General features: G+C 47.9%; 1 protein-coding gene across 1 annotated transcript; it reads left to right on the forward strand.

Annotated features, from left to right (window-relative positions):
* Positions 1-5,945: 5,945 nt before the first annotated feature.
* Positions 5,946-25,561, forward strand: Ccdc113 (coiled-coil domain containing 113). Its single transcript, XM_032887682.1, has 9 exons — positions 5,946-6,116; positions 8,016-8,142; positions 9,737-9,898; positions 12,560-12,715; positions 14,369-14,449; positions 17,387-17,542; positions 22,519-22,626; positions 23,739-23,894; positions 25,419-25,561. Exons 1-9 carry the CDS (start codon positions 6,016-6,018, stop codon positions 25,503-25,505), a joined length of 1,134 nt encoding a protein of 377 aa, XP_032743573.1. The 5' UTR covers positions 5,946-6,015; the 3' UTR covers positions 25,506-25,561.
* The last annotated feature ends 78 nt before the right edge of the window (positions 25,562-25,639 follow it).

The raw sequence follows: 25,639 nt of genomic DNA on the forward strand, positions 1-25,639 counted from the left end.
CAACCAAACCACGGCTGGAACCCTGGAGCATGAAAACAATCTGCCTCTGGGGCTGGGGAGGTGGCTCGGTGGATAAAGTGCTTGCTGCGCGAGCATGAGGACCTGAGTTCAGATCCCACGCGTCCACAGAAAAGAGCTAGGACATGCGGGGGTGGGATCGAGGTGCTGGTAACCTCGATGCTGGGGCTGATGTGGCGACAGAAGAAAGGATTACTGGGGCTTACTTGCCAGACAGCCTAGCCAAAAATCAGCAAGCTCTGGCTGCAGTGAGAGTGGAATCACATGCTGTAATCCCAGAGCAGAGGAGACAGAAGGATCACGAGTTCAAGGTCAGGCTGGGCTCCGTAGGGAATTCAAGGCCAATCTGGGCTACTTGAGACCCTACCTCCAACAAACAAAACCAAAGCAAAAATTTTAAAAAAACGATGATCAGAGGTCGATTTGAAGGACAAGAGGGGTGGAGCAGCAGTCTACATGTTGTTGCAGTGACTGGCTGTGTATGCAAGCTATCCTGCACTCCGGCTGCTTCTTTCAACATTAAGGAACTTGCTTGGGGGGTTGGGGATTTAGCTCAGTGTAGAGCGCTTGCCTAGCAAGCAAAAGGCCCTGGGTTCGGTCCCCAGCTCCGAAAAAAAAAAAAAGAAAAAAGAAAAAAAGAAACTTGCTTGGGCCGAGGGCTGTGAGAGATGGCTCAGCGGTTAAGAGCACTGACTGCTCTTCCAAAGGTCCTGAGTTCAAATTCCAGCAACCACATGGTGGCTCACAACCATCTGTAATGAGATCTGATGCTCTCTTCTGGTGTGTCTGAAGACAGCTGCAGTGTACTTATAAATAAATAAATCTTTTTTTTTAAAAAAAAGAAACTTGCTTGGGGGGTTGGGGATTTAGCTCAGTGGCAGAGCGCTTGCCTAGCAAGCGCAAGGCCTTGGGTTCAGTCCCCAGCTCCGACAAAAAGAAAAAAAAAAAAAAAAAAAAAAAAAGAAACTTGCTTGGTAGTTTGTCCAAGACTGAGGAGACAGCAGGAAGGAGGAGGCAGGCTTGAAAGGAAACTGAATCTGAGAAGGGGCAAGAGTTGAGCCATGTGGACACCTGAGGGAAGACTGAGGGCATTGCCATGGTAAGGGTTCCGAGGCAGGAGCCTGCCTGGCCTGTTTGGGGGGACTGCCAGGGAACCAGTGTGACTGGAATGAATTACAGGTCAGGAGGTCTAGGTAAGAACTGAGTCAGGAGAAGAACTAGCAGGGGCGACTGGGACTTAGAAGGGACTCTGGATTTCACCTTCAGCCAGACAGGAAGTTATCCGAATTCTGCACCGAGAGGCGGGATCCAATTTATGTCCAACCCGTGCCTTGGCTGAGTGTGAATACACTGCACGGCGTGAGGGAGGAAAGAAAGCCTTTTCTCCCTCTCCTCCTTCCTCCCTCTCTCCCTTTCACTCTCTCTCCCTCCCTCCTTCCCTCTCTCCATCCATCCCCCTTAGCCTTTCCTTTCCTCCCTTCTCATCTGCCTCCTCCCCCGTTTCCTGTCCCTTCCCTCTTCTCCTCTCTTTCAGTTTTACTGACATCTGACAAGGTGCACAGTGACATGTAACAGCAGTCACGTAGGGAACAGACGGTGGTGGTTTAGACCTTGGTAGTTGGAGCGATCAGAAGTTGCACTCTGCACTTAACGTTGAAGGAAGAGCCCGTGAAGTCTGGCGAGAGATCAGAAGCGGAGTTGAGGCTGGACGCCCAAGGGCTGGCGTAGGATGGCTCCCCCAGTTGCTGAACTGAGCTCATGCCTCTACTAAGATGAGGAAGAAAGGTGCAAAGAGTGGGTTTGCAGAGAGAGCGGAAAAGACCAGGACTTCAGTGGGAAGATGAAATTCAACATGCCTGCCACACAGCCAGGAGCAGAGGTTCAACATGCAAGACTGGAGTGGAAAAGACGATGTTTACCTTATAGTTGTATTGATTTATAATCGATAGACAGCAAGCTTACGTACTATAAAAAGTATATGGTGGGCTGGTGAGATGGCTTAGTGGTTAAGAGCACTGACTGCTCTTCCAGAGGTCCTGAGTTCAAATCCCAGCAACCACATGGTGGCTCACAACCATCTGTAATGAGATCTGATACCCTCTTCTGGTGTGTCTGAAGACAGCTACAGTGTAATCATATATATCAAATAAATAATATTTTAAAAAAAAAGTATATGGTGACGAACTTGCTAAGCTTTGGTCAATTGATACCCATCGTCCTGGATATATGTAGTCTTAGGTAGTCCTGGTCCTCAGGTAGTCTTCCCCACGGTCCTGTTTCACTGGATCTTCCTGCCCCAGGCAGCTACTGCTCTGTTTCTGTCATGATAGACACTGTGTAGTTTTTAGAATTTCATACACAGGCATCTGCACAGCCATCTTATGTCTCCTGACTTTTCTCACTCACATCCTTATTCTGAGGTTTATGCGTTTCCTCAACTGAAGTAGCACTCACTTTCCGACATCACTGATGGGCAGGAACTCAGGCACAGCAATGGCTTTCGACTTCTATCCGTGGGTAAACATTTGGGTTGCTTCTTCTTTGAGACTATTGAAAATAGAGTTGCCTGGGGCTGGAGAGACAGCTCAGCGGTTAAGAACCCAAACTGTTCTGTCTGACACCCATGCCAATATCTATAATATAACTCCATCTCCAACGGGATCTGATGTCTTTAGTGCCTATGCGCTTGCATAAACGCGATCACACCTGTGCTCGAATACTCACGCACCAAATAAAATTTTAAAAATTTGGGGCTGGGGATTTAGCTCAGTGGTAGAGCGCTTGCCTAGGAAGTGCAAGGCCCTGGGTTCCGTCCCCAGCTCCGAAAAAAAGAACCAAAAAAAAAAAAAATTTTTTTTTTTAAAGTTAGGTCAACATTCTTGTCTTCGGCCTTGATATCTTTAGGTAGGCTTAAATGCCTTCTCTTGGGTGAGCGTCTCAGAGTACATGATAGGATCATGTGGTAAAGTATTCTAGATCTCCAAGAAACTGCTGAATGATTTTCAGAGGGATTGTGTTATTCTTCGTTTGGGTTAGCATAAGTTCTATGTACTTAGATAGGAGTTTATTGGTAAGTTATAGCTTCCCCCGTCATTTCCATAGGAAGGAAATGTTGAGTATCTGTTGCTCCATGGTCTATACACAGCTAAGAGCTACATGTGGCAGCTCTGTTAAAAGCAGACTAAACTGGGGCTGGAGAGATGGCTCAGTGGCTAAGAGCACTGACTGCTCTTCAGAGGTCCTGAGTTCAATTCCCAGCAACCACATGGTGGCTCACAACCATCTGTAATGGGATCTGATGCCCTCTTCTGGTGTGTCTGAAGACAGTTTTGATACTCATATACTCATATAAACATAATAAATCTTAAAAAAAAAAACAACCCCAGACTAAATCTATGATGTGGTCCCATAGGTAGTAATGAGTCGGAACGACACCATTGCAGCCATCGTGACGCAGTGCAGTGAATTACTGGCGTGTTTGCTCCTGGTGTATTTAATAGTGAGGGCAAACTATTATGTTTGTTTAAGTAAAAAGTAGACTTTTAAATGTTATATATCCTTTCTGTTTACATACTGCCAAGCAGTATGCTGTACTATACCAGCAGCAGCTTCCTGGGTGTTGTGTTTACTAAATCACTGGGTGGGTGTATCATTCTCTCTGGTGTTTGATTTAATCTCGGGTAAGTCTCGCTTATCACGGCCGTGAGTGAGGTAGGCTGAGCTATGAATATTTATACCCTTTAGCCCTTTAGGAATGCAGAAGGCCGCCTAAGTTTGTGCACGTACACTCCTTGGTGTTTGTCCAATGGCTCAATATTCTTACAACCCATTTTTCAGAGTGTTTCCTTGTTGTTAAGCAACACAACATTGTCTGTCTGTCTGTTTGTTTGTTTGTTTTTGAGACCAGGTCTCAGGAAGCCCAGGCTAACCAATAACTTCCTATGTGCCTGAGGATGACCTTGAACTCCTGACTCTTCCATTACTTCACCTGTTGAAGCCCCCCAAACCTCCCCAGCCCCCCCAACCCTCCCCCTGTGAAGAGGTGAGAATGAAAAGCAGGTGCAGACTGACTTCGCCCACCTGGACCAGACTTTGGGGAGTCTAATTTCAGGTGATTCGTTGTCTGCGTATTTAAAGCAGAGTACAGCTTGGGAAAGATTTCCAGGCAACATTGGTTCAATCAGTCCAGGTGCACAATAAACCCTAAGGTATTCCTTCATAGAAACTCCTGTATAAAGCGCATGTGACCACGAGGGTGGGTTCTACAACTAAAAGCCCTAGGATTGGGCTGGGGAGATGGCTCAGTGGTTAAGAACACTTGCTGTTCTTCCAGAGGACCCAGGTTCAATTCCCAGCACCATATGGCAGCTCACAACCAGCACCATATGGCAGTCAAAGGTGGGGGAGGTCTGCCTCCACAGACAGCAAAAAGGTCACCAGGTCATTAACGAAATCTACTCTCAGCTTTCTGAATGGAATGTAGGCGTTTGATTGTTGTCTCCTCCATTGAGGATACTCCCCTGCCTGATGAACATTCCTGGGTTCTCTTAGTGCTTCCCTGCGAGGACCTCAGTGCCCCCAACACTTACCGGTGGGATCCCATGGGTACCAGCACACTCAGCTTGATTGTGTGTGTCCATGTATTCTTTAAATGGCATTAGGAGTTGATGTTGATCACAATCGAAATCTAGGGGTAAATAAATACACAATATCTTTTTTTCTCCCCATTCCCAGGCCCCCTTCCACAGGGAAAAAAAAATTCCAAATGTCTTTTTGGTCAGAGTTGCCCCTCTTATTGTTTTAAACAGACGGCAGCTTGGTCGTCTTTGAACTTCAATATATCTATCTAAGAATCCCAAGAAAGAAATCCTGCTGATATCCCCGGTGGTCTCCCAAGCAGTGAGTTAACTGTCTGGAAGATGACTGGCAGGGGTCTTCCACAAACTGAGGGCCACTGGGAAATATGCAGAGACAAACCCTCACAGCAGGTTACCAGCCCCTTCATTAAAGCTCAGAATGGCAGCTGACCCATTTGTGGCTACTGGTCCATTTCGTACTGCCAGGATGGCCCCTGTTTAGATAGCAGTCGCAGAGTACCATGCACCTTCCTGCCTCCCTTTTATCTTAGTGTCAACAGGCTACACTCCCAAGCCAACAGAAAGAAAGAATTTCAGTATTAACTGTATTTTGCCAATTTAGCGATCTATTACATGAGTGAGTTAAGGTTTATATTTTTCCAAACTTAACGCACCTTGAAACTCACACTGCTTTACATGCATTTAAATTTTCAGAAAATGTGGTTTTCGACCACAAATCATAAAATTTACCATTGAAAAAATTACCAGCTTAACCACCTTTAAGCGTCCCAAGTCATTAACTACAAGCCATAAAAGATCCCGAAAAGGTTCTTGGTACACATTATCCCAAGATTCTGGACACACCAGTCTCCTTTAGAGACTTGTCTTGAATTCATACTTATTTTAAAAAACCAATCAGTTTCTCTTTCTTTTTGCAACACGAGACGTTGCAATGATAGAAAAACTGCAGCTAGCACGTGTGAGGCTGCAGGCAGTGACCACAGACCAGATCTTCACTACACCACGGGGCAGAGACTTCTGCCAGTCTCTGCCAGCTTTCTGGACCTGCGCATTCTGGCGGGGAGGATGAACAGTATTATTGCAGGATCTATGCAAAGATTTGCATGAAATAGGCTTAACCTGGTGCCAAGGACAGAGACGACACTTGGCAAACCCGAGCTGGTGTTGTGACTATCAATTGAATAGCGACTCTCAGAGAAGAGATGGCCTGGGTTTAGGCATCTGAATAGGCACGCACCTTTGCTAGGTCTCCACCGCGAGGCGCAAGGGAAGGGGAGGATTATCCGAAGCCCCGCCCCTACAAGCGGCGTTCAGTTGTCTAGGCAACGCTCTGCAAGGTCGCGGCCAAAGTGAAGCCGGACATCTTACTGAAGTCTCTCAGAGCACCACAGGCTGAAAGATGTCTGAGGAGGACTCAGACAGCGGGATCACTGACTCCCAGACGGAGGAGGAAGGCGAGCTGCCAGTCATCCAACTGTGCGGGCTGGTGGAGGAGCTCAGGTACCCGCACCATGGGCCTCTGCGGCCTCGACTGTAGCTTTGCAGACCACTCACGTCACGCGGAGCCCCGCGGTGACTCACCTCATTACAGTGGAGGAGGAACTTGTGTTTGCCTGGTTAGCCTTGCTGCTTTCCTGCTCCTGAACTGACAAGTCCCCGATGGAGCTTGGACAAGGTGGAGAGGCAAGGGGTCCGGATCAGACAGGATTTAATGACGCTAGAGTTTTTGGCTTGATGTCTCCCTGGTGCTGGGAAGCTGCCAGTCTATATCAAGTGGCCTCCTAAGAGCCCTTTTCCAAAGTTAGTTTTATGATGAACATTAACATGGCGGCTCGGTGAAAACTAAGCTATTGAAACGATTTGATTGAGGCTTTGTGGGCTGAATAAGGATTTAAGTGTGGAGACAGAGGGAGAGGACCGATTGGCCCAGTACGGCCATTTTAGGAGATTGAACACATTCCGAAGTTTTCTTCCTTAAGGTCATGCCGTAGAGATTCAGGCTCACGGAAGGCTCCACGGAGATCACAATATGCGCTGAAAAGACAAGATGTCTTGATTTTCCTGTTTTTCCATTTGGCTTCCGTACTAACCTCAAACTTGAGGAATTAGTTTGACAGTCCGTGTAGGCCTCAATACCACCCTCTTTCCGCCTATGTACGTGCAGATACAGTGGGAACGTTTTGGGCCTGGAGATGCAGCTCTCACCCCTGCCCTAGTATTCGTGGGGCCATGGGTTCAATCCCGGTGCCCCACTCCACACACATTAAAGTTGGGCACAGTGGCTCACACCTTGAGTCCCAGCACCTGTGAGGTAGGTGCAGTTCTGTGAATTCAAGGTCAACCATGGTATACATAGCAGGAGCTCTAAGTTACCCGGGGATGCATTACATGGTGATAACCCTGTATCTTACTTACTTTTCTATTGCTGTGGTAAAAATACTGTGACCAAAGCAACTTAAAGAAGAAAGCATTTAATTTAGTGGTTTACTGCTCCAGAGGGTTGGAATTCATGACGGTCATGGTGGGGAGCAGGCATGGCGCTAGAGCAGTAGCTGAGAGCATCCATCTGTTGCACAAACACAAGCAAAGAGCAAGTGGTGCCTAGGCTTTCGAAACCTCCACCCCACCCCCATGACACACCTCCTCTTCCAACAGCATCATACCTCCCGATCCTTCCCAAACAGTGTCATAGCTCCCAATCCTCCCAAACAGTTCCACTAGTTGGAGACTAATCATTCAAATATGTGAGTCTAAGGGGGTCATCTCATTCAAACCACCATACTCTGTCTCTAAACAAAAACAAACATAAAAGGCAAGTTTTATGTATGAGAAGTAGTGATGAAGGTTGTAATCTTGGCCTATACAAGGCAAGCTAGATATGCTATATCTCTGGTTGTTTAAAAGCCACTCTTCAAATACTTCTTCCATTTATGATCAATGTCCAATGGAATTTCTAATCCGGAGGCTGGTGGTAAAAGAATAGGGAAAAACAAGACAAAGGGAGTTTCTAGAGATGACTGGTGGATATAGATTGCTTCAAGAAAGCGGTCACTTAGAAGAACTTTTACAAATGAGTTAGATGACATCCGGTGGTGTCAGCGGTCACTGTCACCAATAGGACACCAGTACTCTGAATCTTGTAGCTTCTTAGACCCAATAGCCAAGAGATCTAAGATACTCTAGCATAATTCCATGGCCCAAAGCTGACCTCAGGCCACAGAACTCCTTGCCCTTATCCTTAAAGAGGGGTGATATTATACCTGTTGTACAGGTGTAAAAAGGAAGGCACCGGGGAGTTTCATGTCTTGCAGAAGGCCATGGGTGTCCAGTGATGTATTAAATACTGAGTCTCTGGGGATGCTATCCACAGAATTTACTTTTATGCTCTGTGTCTTGCAGCTATGGAAACTCTGCTCTCAAAACAGAAACAGAAATGTTCGAGAAATATTACTCTAGACTGGAACCCAGGGACCACCGAATGCCACGGCTATCGGATATTAAAATATCAGCAGCAGAATTTTCACAGGTACACAATGAAAGGTGAACAGTGCCCGTCTTATTGGGTCAAAGAGCCACAGGACTTCCTCTCTTCGTTTTCTGATTATTCCTTCCTTTCTAGTTTCTTTCAAGTAAGGGGATCTCCTTCAGTTAGTAGCTGACTCCTCTGGAATACTTTAATTTATATGAACAAATCCCTTGAAGGTTAATATGGCGGCACAAAACTGTAATCCCAGCACTTGGGAGGCTGAGGAAGGAAAGCCATAGGGTTTGAGGTCAGCTTGGCCTACGTATGATCATGTCTCAAAAAAAAAAAAAAAAATCCCAAGGTCCGGGAATGTAGTTCAGGAGTAGAATCCTTTTTTTTTTTTAAAAATTTTTTTGTATTAATTTTTATTTATATGAGTACACTGTAGCTGTCTTCAGACACACCAGAAGAGGGCACCAGATCCCATTACAGATGGTTGTGAGCCACCATGTGGTTGCTGGGAATTGAACTCAGGACCTCTGGAAGAGCAGCCAGTGCTCTTAACCTCTGAGCCATCTCTCCAGCCCTGAGTAGAATCCTTATGTGTAGACACTAATCTGGGTTCAAGCCCTTTCACTGAAAAAAAGAAATTCCCTCAACTTGGGAACTCAATTTACAAGGTCTGTCAAAAACAGGCACGGCCGCACACGCCTTTACTCTGAGAACTCAGGAAGTAGAGGCAAGCAGAGCTCTGTAAATTGTATGTAGCAGGCTGGTCTACACGGTGAGTTCCAGGCCAGCCAGGGATACACAGAGAGACCCTGTCTCAGAACAACAGCAGCAAACAAGACCCACCCAGCTACACAAATGAGTGAAGTCCCCATCTGTCAGACTTATCTCAAAGGGCCAATCGATGTAGGCCCTACTCTTTGAGGAGCAAACGGACTTACTCTGAGGTTCACACTCCAACTCTGCCATTAAGTGCCTAGAAAAATCCATGGGTTTTGTCTGTTTTGCTAAACTCGGTGGCTGGGACACCTTGCTCTCTGCTGAGTTCATCTAAAAGCACGGAGCGCTGGCCTCTCTGTAGCCTCTAGTTGGGGTATTTCTAGAATTCCTTCCCAGGGGAGACATAAATCATAACTATCCTACCCTCTTAAGGTCCCGGCACAAACCAAAGTATCCCTACTCAGTCCTCCCCAGTCCGTATTCCCTTGCCCCTTCTGGAGACCTCATGCAATTAGGGCAGAATTGACTACAGGCCGCTGGGAGGAGTGGCCAACGATCCTCCCTGCTCCTGATGACGGCTGTCAAGAGTCCACAGGCCTGATTGTGCTGGACTCTCAAAGGTGGATAGAGCTGTTCTCCTGATGGTAACAGTTCAGCCTAGAGGATAGTGCCTTACAACCCTGTTCCACAGCCTTTCTACCCTCGAGATACATCAGACATATTTGAACTCATTGCCTTATTTAATGCAGGGCTTTAAGATGATTTAGGAAATGTCATTTCTGGCCTAACGTCCAACATCCTTTCCTCTCCCAGGCTCTACCCAGGGCACCTGCTTGTAGGTCTCGGAGTTCATTTTGATGACTACCCAAGGTTGCTGTATCACCACATCCTCCTTTACCCTGACTTGCTTTTGCTTGGGTTACAGCTCCGATCTAGGCGTAAATCCAAAATCCGTGGAGGTATGGACCGTCTGGTAGGCCTCACTGTAGAGCAAAAGCTTGATCTTGTACAGAAGGAGCTGGAAGACACGAGAGATGAAATACGGCACATGCGCGCTAACGCAGAACGAGACCTGCAGCATCACGAGGTATCCTCCTCCCTCTGGGTCCTACCACTCTGCCTGTGGGTGTCCACACCACTGCCGGTCCTTGGAAAGAAACCCATGGAGGATGAGGCAAACGGAGGACTTTCCTTTACAGACCTTACCAATAGCTATGTGTACACAACAGTCTTTAAATTTGTTTGATATAAAATATGAAAAATGATTGAACTGTCATCACCTGCCCCTATATGCTCAATACCCAGGTATGGCCTCATGGCTACAAGACCACTCTGGTTCCCCTCTCCTCACCGGAATGTTAGGAAGTGACCTCTAGGCACATTGTCTACTTTAACTATTTTTATCATCTGTTTCTAAGATATGATAAGATCTGATACCCAACAGGTGAGGCGGAAGTCACAGAAGGACATAGGGATAAGCATGGCAAACTCTTCTATTGAGGAGACTGGTTTGGGAATCAGGTCAAGTAGGGTAAAGGAACCTGAGAACTAGGCAGAGTTTTTTTTTTTTTTTTTAAACCATTCATGTCTTAGAAAGCTGAATCCCATTAAGGATAATTTAGCAGAAAAACATCAAGCTAAAAGTAGTGTGTAAGGGGCCTGGCGCTCCCACGTGGGAAGACCGGAGTCTGAGGCGATCCAGCGAAGATGCTATTTCTTGTTGATAAATCAGGAAAGACTGGCCAAAACTGATTTCTGTGTGACCCAGATATGCCTTCTAACTTTATTCTGTAAAAGAGTGTGTGTGTGTGTCTCTGTGTGTATATGTTTCAATGTTGAAGTCCATATTTGTCATAGAATATTTTATTTAATTTTGAAAGATTTATTTATTCCTATTTCGTGAGTATGAATGTGTTTGCCTGCATGTTTGTTTGTTTGTGTATCACATGCACGTCTGGTGCCATGGAGGCCAGAGGAGCGTCAGGATCCCTAGCACTGCAGGTAGAGAGAGTTGTGAGACAACACGCGGATGCTGGGAACATAATGGGGGCTCCCCTCGGGGAGCCCCCAGTGCTCTTGTCTGCTACACCATCTCTCCAGCCCCATTAGAGAATATTCTAAAAACACGGATAAGCTAAAGGAGCATTTGAAAACACAGTGCTGCCATCACAGTGCAGAAGTAATTACTATTGGCACTTGGATCTGTCTCCCTCTAGAGTTCAGATAACTCTCTGTACGCAGAAAGCTTTTCTTTCAAGAACTGTCAGATTCTCTCATGAAGTATACCTGTTGCTTAATGTCTGTGTCAATAGACGGCTCTCCCTTCGATTGCTCCAAGTTATCCCATGGAGTCCCAAAACCTTGGATAGCGACAAACCAGATACTATATTTTCCTCTACCTACACGTGATAAAGTTTAACTTATATGCTGGGCACAGCACACAATTTAAAATAACCAATACAGAATAGAACAGTTTTTAACAATAAACATAATGACCTGCCAGCATTTCTTTTGGATTTAGGGGCCTTTGTTAAGTAAAATAAAGGTTGCTTGAATCCTGAAATCCTAAAGGTTGCACTGAAATCTGTCAATGGATAACACAAATGACTGCTAATTCACTAAAGGGAGGGAGGGTAGCATAACAGGATACACGGGATGAAAGATGACTTGTATCCCGGGTGGGACAGATGGAAATCTTATCACGATGTTTAGAATGATGTGCAAATTAAAACCTGAATTAGTTATTTCTTGCATTTTCTGCTTACTTAACTTACAAATGGCAGCTCTGCAGACACTGAAAGTGCAGATAAAGAAGGACTTCTGTGCATATGTGTTCATTTGCAGTATCCGTCCTCCAAGCTACATAGCATACGACTAACTCGTCACCTCTCTAGATTCAAGAGGGACCCCTGCTTAGCTGGGGTGGTATTGTGTTGTTTTGAAACAGAGTTCATTTTGTAGCCCAGGCTAGCCTCAAACTCATGGCAGTCCACTTGCCTCATCCCTCCAAGTGCTTGGATTACAGGTATGCACCACCACACCCACATTTCCCATGTATTTTATGTGGCTTGACCTTTAAAGGTTTTCTTTCTTTCTTTCTTTCTTTCTTTCTTTCTTTCTTTCTTTCTTTCTTTCTTCCTTTCGTATATGTGAGTACACTGTTGCTGTCTTTAGACACACCAGAAGAGGGAATCTATGCCCTTGTTATAGATGGTTATGAGCCGCCATGTGGTTGCTGAGAATTGAACTCGGGACCTCTGGAAGAGCAGTCAGTGCTCTAACCACTGAGCCATCTCTCCAGCCCCGTGGCTTGACCTTGAACGGATAAAGAATACTCCCGATATGGAAATAGTGACAGAGACAACTGGCTTTTGTTTTTGTCGGTTGCCAGCTTCTGTGGATGCTCTAACTTTCAAGGCATGTTTTTTGTTTGTTTATTTGTTTGTTTTTGAGACAAGGTTTCTCCGTGAAACCCTATCTGTTCTGGAACTCTGTAGATCAGGCTGGCCCTGAACTCAGAGATCTCTCTGCCTCTGCCTCCAGAGTCCTGGGCTTAAAGGCCTGTGCCCTATTTGTTTTTTTTTTTTTTTAAAGTAATAGTTGTCATTGATCAAGTTTATACCCAGAGCTATCTTTCTAGGCCTGAGAAGAAGCATCTAAATTGAGGCAGAAGTCAGTGGGGACGTAGGTATCCTTAGAGGATGTGCTGTTGTAGCATCTTGGAAACTTCTCTCTTGTTCTGTCCCAGGCTATCATTGAGGAAGCTGACATCCGGTGGAATGAAGTTCAGAGAGCAGTGCACGACTTTGAAAAAGATATCCTGAAAACCGTATCCAAGAAGAAAGGGAGCATTCTGGCCACTCAGAAAGTGATGAAGTACATCGAGGACATGAACCGCCGGAGGGTGAGTCGCTGGCCCTTAGAGCTTGGACTTGAGGACTCGATTAAGCACTCAAGGAGACAGACAGAGGCAGGTGGATGTCTGTGAGTTCCGGGCCAGCCTGATCTACTTATGGAGCTCCAGGCCAGGGCTATGTAAAGAGAGCCTGTCTTCAAAGGGGAAATAAGGATGAATTCTTAGGACAATGATGCAGAAATGGCCCACGTGTCCCGGGCTCCCTCTAGTTGCCCCACTGCTGCTGTTACAGGCATCTCCCAACAAGACAGCAGTGCCTGTGGGTCAGTAAAGGGGTGAGCCACTCTGCGGATGCTTTCAGGGAACAACGTCTGCTTTATTACAAGCGAGCATCCGCTTCCGCGGTGGCAGCCTGTCTACTGTGATTGGTTAGCACAGTGCCGTGGACTGGATGCTCGCACCACCAGAATCTCTGCGCAGAAGCAGCACATTAAAGGAGACTTGGAGAGCGCAGACTTGTTCACGGGCCAGCTCCTTCAGCTCCTTCAGCTCCTTCAGCTCCTTCAGCTCCTTCAGCTCCTTCAGCTCCTTCAGCTCCTTCAGCTCCTTCAGCTCCTTCAGAATTCAGTGTTCTGGCTTCTGAGGCATGGCGGCGCCATGATTCTTATTTAGAAGTACAGTGCACCAAACAGACTGACTGCCAGGTCAGGCCTGCGTTTTCTCCTACTCTCCACCATAACACTCCCCACCTATGTAAAACATCTCCAAATGTGTGTTTTTAAGCTTTTTAAACATTTTATGTGTATGGCTTTCTGCCGTTGTTCTCGTTTGTTTTGGTTTTTGCCCATGTGTATGTCTGAGCACCACGTGCACTCCTGGTGCTCGTGCAGGCGAAAAGAGACTGCCAGGTCTCCTGCAACTGGACTTACGAGTGGTTGAAAGCTTCTACGTGGGTGCTGGGAACCAAACCCGGGTCGGTAGAGAAGCAACCAGTTCTCTTAAGTGCTGAGCCATCTCTCCAACCCCCAAAATGTGTGCCTTAAGTGCATGCTCATTAAGGCAAAAACAAAAAGTGGAAACAAAAAATAAAAGCAGAAACCCAGGCAGGATGATCATTAGTAAGTAGTATCTGATTGGTTTCCTCTTGTTTGTTATCTTGAAACAACAAGATCTGTGTTTCCTTGGGGAAGTCTGGTTACTGCATAGGCTTTTCCTCTCCTTCCTGTTAGGAGATGGACCCAGACAGGCATGAAAAAGAAAGGGGAATTAGGTGAAGAGAACATGCTTTCAGCCGCAGAGGTTTTTGTAGCATGTTAATAAGCATGTAACCTGTTGAGCAGGGTTCTTAATCCTAACACACTATGAATGATAAAAAAAAAAAAAAAAGTTTGCAGCCAATCATCCAAACAACAGGCCAAAGAGCCCCAGGTCTGTATCGTCAGTAAAGGGCGCCCGCATAGCACCACACCCAATGTCAAGTGCGCTGTAGCACGGGCACAGAGTCCACCCAGTTTCCTCTGTGCCTTGGCTTCCGGTGAAAAGCCGTCCCAATACCAGTTTGGGCAGAACTACGACGGCTAGAAAGAAATGACTGAATGTCACTCCTACACACTTCCGGTTTGCAGTTTCAGATTTACTATTCAGAGCAACAGGGGGATGGGTTAATAATTGATTAAAATGTATGTGCATTTTTTTCCTTAGGACAACATGAAGGACAAATTGTGTTTGAAAAATGTTTCTCTCAAAGTTCAAAGGAAAAAGATGCTTTTACAACTGAGGCAGGTATGTGGTTCTTTTCTTTCCTTTTACAAAGGTAACCTAAGTGTCTTGGTCAGCGTTTCATTGTTGCGAAGAGACACCGTGACCACAGCAACTCTTATAAAGGAAGACATTTCACTGGGGCTGGCTTACAGCTTCAGAGGTTTAGTCCATTATCATCATGGGGGAAGCATGGCAGTGTGCAGGCCGATGTGCTGGAGAAGGAGCTGAGAGGATCCAAAGGCAGGAGAGAGATTGTCCCACTGGGTGGGGCTTGAGCAATCCAAGACCTCAAAGCCAGCCTCCACAGTGACACACTTTCTCCAACAAGGCCACACCTCTTTGTTGTGCCAGTTTCTATGGGCCAAGAATTCAAACACATGAGTCTACGAGGACTGTTCCTATTCAAACCACCACACTAAGTAATATCCCTACCCATCTCCCCACCTACCCTTGGCAATTGTTCCTGTCTTAGTCTCCAGAGTCTTTGAACAGGTTATTTCACACAATAGAAGAACTTCGCAGTTGTTATTAATTTATGGGTCTTGAGATGGAGAGATGTTCTAGTTTCATTTCTCTGCCTTGAGAAAAAACAACTTAGGGTAGAAAGGATATTTTTAAGCTAATGGTTCCAGGTTATGGTCCATCATCATGAGGGAGTCAGGGTGGCAGGGACTTCAAGCAGCTAGTCACATCACATCCACATTCCTGCACTCAATACAGTTCAGGACCCCTTGCCTAGGGGATGATGCTACCCACAGTGGGCTGGGTCTTCCTACATCAATTAGTCTAATTAAGACTCCCCCACAGGCCAGCTCAGTGCAGACAAACCCTTGTTGAGACACTCTTCCTAGGTGATTCTAGGTTGTGCCAATTGGTCAATTAATGCTAATCAATTAACGCTAATCAACACAGGAGATGAGGATCTTGGATTTCCTGGCTGCACCCAGCATCACTCACCTCCTTATGAGAGAAAGGAAAAGGGGTGAGAGGAAATATAACCGCAGAGGTCAAAGTGCTGATAACTGTGATATAGAAAGGGGTCACAAGCCAAGGAATACAGGCAGCTTCCAGAAGCTGGGAAGACCAAGGCAGTGCTCTTCCTTAGCGCCTCCAGAGGGATACAGTGCTGATAACATTAGGATTTTAGAGTCAAACCCACTCAGACCTTCAGCCTCCACACTGGGAAAGTAATATACCTACAGGCAGTTAGCCACTGGGTTTATAGCAACTTGTTACAGTGGCCAGAAGAAACCAATATAGCTTCTGGGCAGGCAAACTTGAGGCTTTTTGTAAACACGATTGGTTTGAATTTGAGATTCTTATGACATGTGTGACTTTTTGAGGGACATGGCTGACTGGCATCATTGCAGTGATTAAGACAACTGACTTCATGGGCTCCCAGTTAAAGGCAGGAGGGCTGATATGGCCCAAGGATTCTGAAACACGATCTATTGTCCATCACTTCCTTGCCCAATGTTGTTTTTTTTTATCACTGTATCAATGTGGGCACTGATGACATGTGCATCAGAGGTAGCCATGAACCCATGGGACCGAGAAGGACAACGTTCATGCTGGGCATCTGTTGCTTGCTTGACTCAAGATCCAAAAAGACCTTGACAAGCTGGAGCAGCCCTAGCGTGACTAAGGAGAAAGGCAAGACTCCCAGATTACCTGCACAGGCACCGGCTTAGGTGTAGAGTCTATGGCAGTCAGTTCAGCGGGAGCCCAGTCTGTCCTAGAAACACAAGCCAGACCAAGGAGGGACTGGCTCTGCTCTGCCCTTCCCCAGGCAGCCCCACCAATATGAACTCCACACTTGAAAGTAGCAGTGTGGTGAGCACAAGAGGAGGTTGAATGGCTATTTGTGCCTAGGGCTACTGTGGAAAGAAGGGAGGGCTCTAGTAAAAGAAGAAGGGGTGAGCTCCTGGTCTCCAAGGTTTCGTGACAAGGGGCTTAAGGGGCTTGAAGTTAGGAGTATGTGGATGGCCTTGAACCTATATGACATTGCTCTGCAGAGATGACAGGGATGTGAGCCCTTTCCTTAAGCTTACAGGCGAATGGGGTATAGTATCCTGAGAGGAGGATAGCTCAACTCTGTATAAAGGTAACAGAGATATGAGGGCCTAGGGCTATGCTGTCAGAGGCCCAGAGGAGACCAGGATTACCCTGATTGCAGAAAACAGACTACAGTGTTGCTAGGTGAATGGAATCTGGATTTATGGAAATGGTGGCATTTGCGGGAGCAGCAACCCCAGGACTTTATGCGTCCCAGTAGACTTGTAGAGGTAGGAATGACAGCAGCCCCAAAGCTGGCCACTGCTCCCACAAACAAGAGGGCATGAGCCTGGACAGGAAGCAGGCACAGGTTAGAGAGACTCCTTTTACTAACAAACCTACAAAAATGTAGACGCAAAGAAAGGGAAATCATGGGCAGTCCTTTGTGTGTTTCCAGGTTTAAAATTGACTTTATTTGTTCGCTTTTGAGACAAAGTCTTGCCACATAGCTCACTATGGTTTCAATCTGAAAGTCCTCCTGCCTCAGCCTCCCAAACGCTGGGATTACAGGCTTGTTTCACCAAACCCAGATTATAAATCACGTTCATACGGCCAGTTTTAGACTGCCTTTCTTGCTCTGTTGAAGTACCACTTTCCCTGTGGGCGTCTCCCTCCCTGTGGGCGTCTCCCTCCCTGTGGGCGGTCTCCCTGGCTCTAGAGCTTCTGTGTGCTCTTTCCCTCTTGCTCTTCTGTACTCCTTGGATGTGTTCCTTGAGACCCAGAGGCATTGTGTTAAAGGAAGCAGCCAACCCCAGTGCTTACTGCCATGCTGGTGTCTGGGATGGTTTCAGAGAACGATGGCAGATTCCCCGGGGGGGTGGGTGGGTGGGAGGGGGGTGGGAGGAGTGGGGGGTTAAGTTTACCGTCATTCCTCACCTTGCCTCTGTTCTTTCTGAACCACAGAAGGAGGAGGTGGGCGAGGCCCTGCACGACGTTGACTTTCAGCAGCTGAAAATCGAGAATGCTCAATTTTTGGAGACGATCGAAGCAAGGAATCAAGAACTGATCCAGCTGAAGCTGGCCTCTGGGAACACCCTGCATGTTCTCAACACCTACAAAGTAAGCTCCGCCCCTGGGCCAGGCTCCCTGCCAGGCTTCCTCCAGCCATCTGCCCCACCTCAGGGAGGACCCTGTGAACCATTCACCCAGCCTGCAGGCATCTCCTGCTGCCCCCCAACTTCTCTTGACTTGGCAAAGCCTGCTCTCCTGAAACCCCCAGAACGTTTTCACCATCCTAGCGGTACACAAGGCGCACCTGGGAGCGTTCCCTTTTGAACACATGTGTCTGTGCTATATTCCCACCCTGATTTAGGGGGCGCAGAGAGACACAGTTCTGGCTTGTTTTGAACTCCCTGGGTGATTTTTATGCACAGTGTTTGAAAGTGAACCACATTAGGGCCCCATTTAATTGAGGTATGTATTCCGCACTTCCCTTAAAACCCTGCAAAGGAAAACAGTCTCAGCTATAAATCAGAATGCTACTAAATTATTTATCAACCAAGTTCAAGGCACTGGGGAGAGAAGAGAGGCGCTATTAATAATTAAGCAGGGACAATGGACATGAATGGAGACTATCCTCAGCAGACCAAGCCATCTGGTCACCCTGTGAGTGATGAAGTATCGCAGTGGCCCGCAAGACAGGCGAACTTGTCTCATTCCAGAGCCCTCGAGCTAAGAATGGCTTTCACTGAGGAGCACAGGCAAGTAATTGAACAATGGAGAACACTGTCAAACCAACACAGAAAAACTGACCTGTCTTCTACAAAGTCCATTTACACACACACACACACACCATATCCTATTATTTTTAGTGTGCATATGTGTGCTTTTGGGCGAGCGTGTTATCGTGTACATGTGCAGATCAGAGTACAGTTTAAGAGTCAGATCTCTCCTACCATGTGGGCCGCAGGGATTGAACCCAGGCAGTTGGGCATGGTGGGAGACAGGGCTACTCACTGAGCCACCTCACCAGCTCTGTTCAAAAGTGTTAACCTGGTCATGGTGGTCTTACTTTCATCAGTAAAACACTTGTAGGAACTGAGGGCTTTTCCCTCATTGACATAAGTAACTACATACCATGTAAAATGTTGCCCCTGGTCCTGCAAAGCTGAAAGTTTACTATCTGGCTCTCCGCAGAGTGAGTTTGCTGACGGGCGACCCTGTGCCTGGGTGACAATGGCTGCAGCTTGGGTAGCTTTCATGTGGCCTTTGTTTGGCCCACAGAACTGTGATTAATTTGTAGCGGGTGTCTATAATCCCTGCGCTTGGGGATAGGGTAGGGCAGCTGGGGCAGTACATCGAGACTTTGCCTCCTCTGAACAAACAAAACTACAAAAAGCCTTCACACACACACACACACACACACACACACAAAGCAAAACAAAGTGAATTTGACTCTGATACTGTGAGAGACCAATGCTTGCTCAACATTTTCCTTTACAAATAAAACACAAACAAACGACAACAAGAACTAACTAAGGCAGAGCCGCTGAGGATTTTGTCCAGTCATAAGTGAGAGGCAGCGGGCACTGCCTGCCCCGCATGCGTGCCAGTTGACCTTCTCCATCCCGCACAGCATGGAGAGCTATCGAGCCAGCATTTTGAAGCTCACGCACGATCAGTGAGCAGATCATCCACATTTGGCTTCTCCCTTCTGAACATTGCTTCAGGATGGGACAGGACTCCAGTTCCCACTGGCCCTTGACCGTATCCCACAGAGACAGTCCAGTCTAGCAGCTCTGGGCCTGCCCGGACTTGTGGAGTTTGCGCAGTGGGGCTATGGTTTCCATGGTGAAGTGCTAGGTTGCAGAGCCTGTCCTCGGTAGGACGGATCTAAAGTCACAATGTACACGGCTGCAGAGAAGGGAGCAGCAGCACAGCCGGCCAGTCAGAACGCTGCCCGCGAGCCGATTTCCTGTCAAGGTGAATAAAGATGGAGCTGAAGGAGATGCTCTGTCAGAGGCTGGGCCGGGGTAAGGAACCGAGGGAGAAGCCATCTTGCCTCTTCCTGTTGACTTCTCTCACGTCCCAGCTGTCAGCTCTTGTGAGAGAAATGGAAGCAGAACAGGAGTGACTTGGGAAGTTCCCACTTCACTTGGGATTGGATGGTTGCTCTCTTAGGGGGAGAGGCGGTGCTTCAGCTGCCAGAGGCAAGGCCCGTGTCTCACTCCTGGACCGAGTTTCACGTGTTCTGTGCAGTGCGCCCAGCAATAGAAAACAGGGTCTGCCCAGAGCAGGTGCTCGGCAAATAGCCACTAACCGCCAGCAGTTTGGCGTGTGTTTGGCGTGTGTTTGGCGTGTGTATTTGGTGGTCATGGGAAGGTGAAAGCAGGAGCCATTTGGCACACATATCAAGCATCTGAGTAAGAGACCTTGTTGAGAACATTCAGATCAACTCCCCTCTATTGGCAAAACCCAGTGCCCATGCATGCCAGGCAGTGCCAAATGCTCAAGGGCAGGGCTCTGAGACCCTACAGGGAGACCATGCAGGCAGACACGCTCCCTCTTCCTCTGTGGCTCTCCTGGGTGACTGTGAGTGATTCTGGTGTTTTCTCTGACTCCATGACCTCAGGCCTGCCTGGTGAGTCCAGCAGGCATTAGCATGTGATTACAGCCACCACGAATCACCCTTGTCTGCCTTAGGTGACCTGGTGCCCTGAGGAGGGTAGAATTCTAAGAGGTCCCCAGCCTCACTCCCATGTGCACACCCTGAGTAATGCAAATCCAGACAGGGAATGTGACAGCTCTGGGCATGGGGTCATTTCCCTGATGCAACTTTGTGGCAAAGCTGACCTTAAGATCAGGAGGTATCCAGAAGGCCTGACTCATCCCAGGAGCCCAGCGAAAGATTTATTATTTGTTTATTGCAAAAACAAGTCAGATATAAAGTTTAAGTGAAATTTGGGGGCCAGAAGCCCTCCACTACTGCTTGAGGATAGAGGAGGCTACCCGGAAGAGATCTTAGGTGACCTCTAGGAGTTGAATAAACTGCTCTCTCCGGAAGAAGCCCTTCAGTACTAGGACTTGAGGAAAATTCATTCTCCAACAACCAATAGCGTAAGAGAAGCCCTCAAGACCCAGACACAGCCCTGGTCCTGGCCAATTCCTAGATTTCAGCCTGGTGGGCTCAGGGGCAGAGAATCCAGCCACATTGTGCCCTGGGTAAACAGAGACATGGAATGGCTGTCGCTTTAAGCACAGGATCTGAGAGGTGCTTTTCTTACACTGGAAAGCGGGGTCTGTCTTTTCTGTAGTGACCTCAAGCAGACTGGCCTTGCCACTGAAGGCCACTCTCGCAGTTTGCATCCCTTGGCCCAACAGAGCACAGTCCATTCTGCCCTGCCTCTCAAAACTGGGCAAATGTCTTCCCCAGTCTTCTTCCCTCCTACCTGAATAGTCAGCTTGCAGTAAATGAAGCCCTGCCAAACACTGCCTTTACCCCTGCACCCCACACTGACCCTCTTTGGTTTCTCATCCTCACACAGGGGGATAGGAAATGAGGCTTGAAGAAGGGAGAGTTGTTTTATATAAACCCGGTATAATTTGGCGGGAGGGAGTACCTTGGCGTGCCTTGCCAAGGTGTCCCCCTGAAGAATCAGCCGCTGGGCAGCCATAACGGGTGGGGGGCTGGGGGTGGGAGTGGGGTGAGGAGGACAGAGACAGGAGAGAGGAAGAAAGAGGGGAAGAGGACGGGAACACATGAGAAGTGGGGAGAGTAGATGGAGGGGGGAGGGGGAGAGGAAGGGAGGGGAGGGAGGGAGGGAGGGAGGGAGGAAGGAGGGAAGAAAGAAAGAAAGAAGAAAGTCTTACAAGCCTGGCTCCTGGCTAGAACCTGGCTGACACACAAGCTGTTGCTAGGTGACTGTTGAGCAGAGCCTAAAGGCATTGCCAATGAAGAGAATCTGGAGGGACCAGGACTGAATGGTTCCTAGAGCCAAAGGATCCCAGGTAGAAGGCTCCAGCCAGGCCCCTCTGCACTCTCTAAGTTTTGAGCTGGAGCAATGCTCCTCCCTCCTCCTTCCATTGCGCTTTGTGATCGCCTCTTCTAGCTCCTTGCCCTCTCTTCCTTTATAGAGTGAAGTGTGGTTTTATCTTTCAGTTCTGTCCTCAGTCCTGTTGCAGGACACCCTACCCCCCCACACACTAGCTTCAGTCTTCTGTGTGTCCATTCTTCTCACCATGATGTTCTGCCTCCCCACCTCCCTTGGCATTGATTGGCTGTGAGTGAACTTTCTGGAGGCAAGGCTTAAAATGTTTCACTAACCAGTGCCCCTGTGTGTGTGTGTGTGTGTGTGTGTGTGTGTGTGTGTGTGTGTGTGTGTGTCCGTCCATCCGTCCAGTCCTCAGCCAGGCCGAGTACATTCCAGCATTTCTGGAGACATCTGCAGGAGGTGCGCCAGGGAGACGGTTCCAGAGGAGGCCAATCTCAGCAGCAGGGCCCTGGGGACACTGAAGGCCAAATAATGTAGTGGGCACCCATGAGGCAGCTCCCGAGGGACTCTCTGACACCAGCAAGCCCAGATCCTTTAGGTAAAGATGTGTAGTGGAGCTCAGAGACCGGGGAATCACAGCATTTATTCGAATCCTGGCTCCCTTACTTTTAAGCGGGAAGAGGGGTGGGGCCCTTCTCCTGTGGGGAGCTCCCCAACCCTTTCTCTGCACCCTCCTGAGGTAGTCATCACAACTGTTGAGGAACCCATACCTGCCAGGCACAATGTTCTGTTCTCTACCAGGATGTCTCCTCACAACCTAGCAAGGTGAGCATATCAATGAGAGAGAAGTTTGGCTACCTAAGCATTTCTCTTAAGAAGCAGTAGGGCAAAATTTGAATCCTGTTGCTGGCCCATTCTGCATCTCCAGCATAGACCAAGATCCCAAGGTCCCTTCCTTCCCGCCAACCAGTTCTCAGATGCCTTTGGCAGTCCCAAGCTGATATGAATGAATCTGTGGGAATGGATGGCCTTGCTTTGCTCTGGTCTCTTCTCCCCACCGTTCTGAAAGTTCCTCCTAGCATGTGCCATGCTGGTGTGTTTCAGAACAAGCTTCATCGAGCAATGGAGATATACATCAATCTGGACAAGGAGATCCTGCTGAGAAACGAGATGCTTGGGAAAATTGAAAAGGAAACCATACAAGCAGAGGAGGTAAGAGGATACAGTGGGCCATTTCTGATGTGTGCCTCCTTCTGTCCACTAAGGTCACTGTCCAAGACCCCAGATCCTCGGTACTTAATCTAGAAAAAGAGCCCAGACCACTAAAATCAAAATAGCTCTGGCACACAAAAGCAGACGCTAATTTTGAGCTCAGCGATATTACATTTACCGTTGGGTGATGGTCTAGAGTTTGCTCACAAAGAAAACATAGTCCACAGGAAGTGCCAGAGTGGGTGTCAGCGTTCTGAAGTTCTTGTACATATAACCCTTTAAAAATACGTGAGGTATATGGTAAGGTAACTGTTATGAGACAAAATGCACATATGTTCCACGTTAAGGGTAGAGATGAGGGGGTGGAGAGAGGGACGGGAGAATAGAGGGAGGGTGCCCTGGGAAGTATTAACTGTCCTTTGGACACTCAGCATGCGTAGACTGGAGCAGAGATTGAAGGACGGTGACCTCTGGCCAGCCAGAGCTCACTCCAAGGCCAACAGCAGTCAAGAGTGCGGAAGGAAGGGTGGGCGGAGCCAAGAGAGGTCATCAGCTCTGCATGCTCTGAGCATGTGTAGCTGAGCATCCGTGACCGTAGTTCCCTAGGGCGGTATGCAAAGAGGAGCCTTCCGGGAGGGTAGAGGAGAGAGTCCATTGGCCTCCTGGGCAGAAGGCCTGGCCTCAGTTCAGGACATGACTGTCCTCACACCTGTGCAGGTAACTGTCACCTGTAACACCACTTTGTCTGCTTCTAAGTCACAAGTATAGTTATTAGTGTCATAGCTTTGGGTGGATTCCCAGCTGTATGTGTGACCCAAACCTGCTCACAGTGACCATGACACTGCAGTATGACATTAGATTGTAATAAGTCCAGTCTCATACACAAAACAGCCTGAGAAATCAAAACAAGAGAGAGCAAAGAAAGACAATGGAGAAGGAAAAAGAAAGGAATGAGAAGCCTAGCCACAAAACATCACCATCGGCTAGAAAAACCCAGAATCTTCAGAGGGCCCCACCCTCATGACTGTCGCCTTCCATTTTGGAACTGTACTGAGACATGGAGATGGAGCAGGAGCTCCCAGAATTTCATGGCTAATGGGTTCTTCCAACAGGACCGGGCCAAAGCCTATGTCTTGAACAGTAAGTTACGGAAGCAGCTGGCTGAGTTCCGGGCTCCGCACGTGATGATGTACGTCAGGGAGAAGATCCTGAATGGGGACCTGGAGAAGACCATCAAGATGTGGGAGAGGAAGGTGGAGATCGCAGAGGTGAGCCCGCTGCCCCCAGGAGGGATCGGGTCCGACTTAGCTGATTATGGGGTCACCAAGTTTCTCAGGCTGTCAGCACTTTCTTCAGAGCCCTGTTCTTCAGGGATGAGCTTATATGAATGTTGGACACGTTGTCTCAGTGAGGAATCTCGGCAGCTGTTTCAGCTGCTTAGCCAAAATGAACAGTGGATTTCCTTTCTCAGCTCCACTTTTAATTAGGGACAGTGTACATTAGGGTCAGGAAGAGACTGTTATGACACAAGTGTGTCTAGTTGCTTGTTTCCATAATGAATTTTAGAGTCTTTTAAATCCCTCCATATCATGGGATTCATTAACTACTGCTTCTTACAAGGAGAAGACAGGTTTCAAGAAAAGGAGGCGGGGGTCACACCTTTAGTCCCTAGCACTGAGAGGCAGAGGCAGGTAGATCTGTGTTTGAGGCCAGCCTTGTCTCTTCACAGAGTCCTAGGCGGCACAAAACTACATAGTGAGACCCCTTCTCAAGAAAGAAGGGGGCTGAGGGTGGAGAGGGAGTGGAAAGGAGAGAGGGAGAGAGAAGAAAAGGGAAAAAAGTTGTAAGCCTCTGGGTTTACAACTAAGCCTGCAGCCTTTGAGATGGCCATATGTACCTAGACCCCATGGTGGCCTGCGCACTTAGGGTATCGTTAGTGTAGCTTAAAACTCACATGGGCTGTTGAGGAAACTGGCATCTTGACTCTAGTTCCATTTCCCTCATATGGTAGCTTGGTGACAGGGAGGACATTAGGGACCTAACTTGGGGGACATCATACCCGGAACAGAGCAAAGAACCCAATAGGGGTAGGCACCGTCTCACTTCCCTGGGCAAGAACACACTCTTTAAAACAGTCTTTCAGGTTTTTGTTGTTGTGGCTTTGTTTTGCTTTTCTTTTCCTTTTCCGAGACAGGGTCCCACACAGCATCCATCCTTCAGGATAATTCAGGGTCCCACGCAGCATCCTTCAGGATAATTCAGGGTCCCACGCAGCATCCATCCTTCAGGATAATTCAGGGTCCCACACAGCATCCTTCAGGATAATTCAGGGTCCCACACAGCATCCTTCAGGATAATTCAGGGTCCCACGCAGCATCCTGCAGTATAATTCAGGGTCCCACACAGCATCCTTCAGGATAATTCAGGGTCCCACGCAGCATCCTTCAGGATAATTCAGCTTAGTGTGTAGTCGAGGGTGGCCTTGGTCTTCTGATCCCCATCTCTCTACCTCCTACATTACTCACCACTCCAGTGTTGACAGGGTGCTGTGGATCAGACCCAGGGCTTTGAGCATGCTAGGCACACACTATACCATCCCAGCTCTAGAAAGATCTGTTGGGTATCCATTGTCCTATGCTGATATCTACCATCAGGGTGCACCATAAGAGACTGGCCCCCAACAGGACCACCTGCATAGTCAGCAGCTTAAAGATGGCAGTTAGCTTTCAGCTCAGGCATGAGCTGTCTTTCCTAAGTAACCCTCTCCCCCTTACCCCTCTTTTGTTTTGTAGATGTCCTTAAAAGGGTACCGGAAGGCCTGGAATAAAATGAAGACTTCAGATGAGCAGCTGCAGATGGTCCGCCCCCCTGGGAAATAGCCAGGAGCTTGCAGACCAAGAAGCGACCATTAAAGTTCTCTATTATTTTCCAGTAATGGGGTTCTCTCACTTGTTGCCTGTGCCCAGCTAGCATCCCCCCCACTACCAGGCCACATCTAGATGGTCACCCGCAG

Source organism: Rattus rattus, chromosome 17 (genome assembly GCF_011064425.1).
Source record: "Rattus rattus isolate New Zealand chromosome 17, Rrattus_CSIRO_v1, whole genome shotgun sequence".
Classification (NCBI taxonomy): Eukaryota; Metazoa; Chordata; class Mammalia; order Rodentia; family Muridae; genus Rattus; species Rattus rattus.

Excerpts from the sequence above, each read along its gene's own strand:
- Ccdc113 (XM_032887682.1), top strand. The coding sequence starts at position 6,016 with ATGTCTGAGGAGGACTCAGACAGCGGGATCACTGACTCCCAGACGGAG. Across the intron at positions 12,716-14,368 it reads AGGACATGAACCGCCGGAGG|GACAACATGAAGGACAAATT; the intron begins GTGAGTCGCTGG and ends TTTTTTCCTTAG. Across the intron at positions 22,627-23,738 it reads AAACCATACAAGCAGAGGAG|GACCGGGCCAAAGCCTATGT; the intron begins GTAAGAGGATAC and ends TTCTTCCAACAG.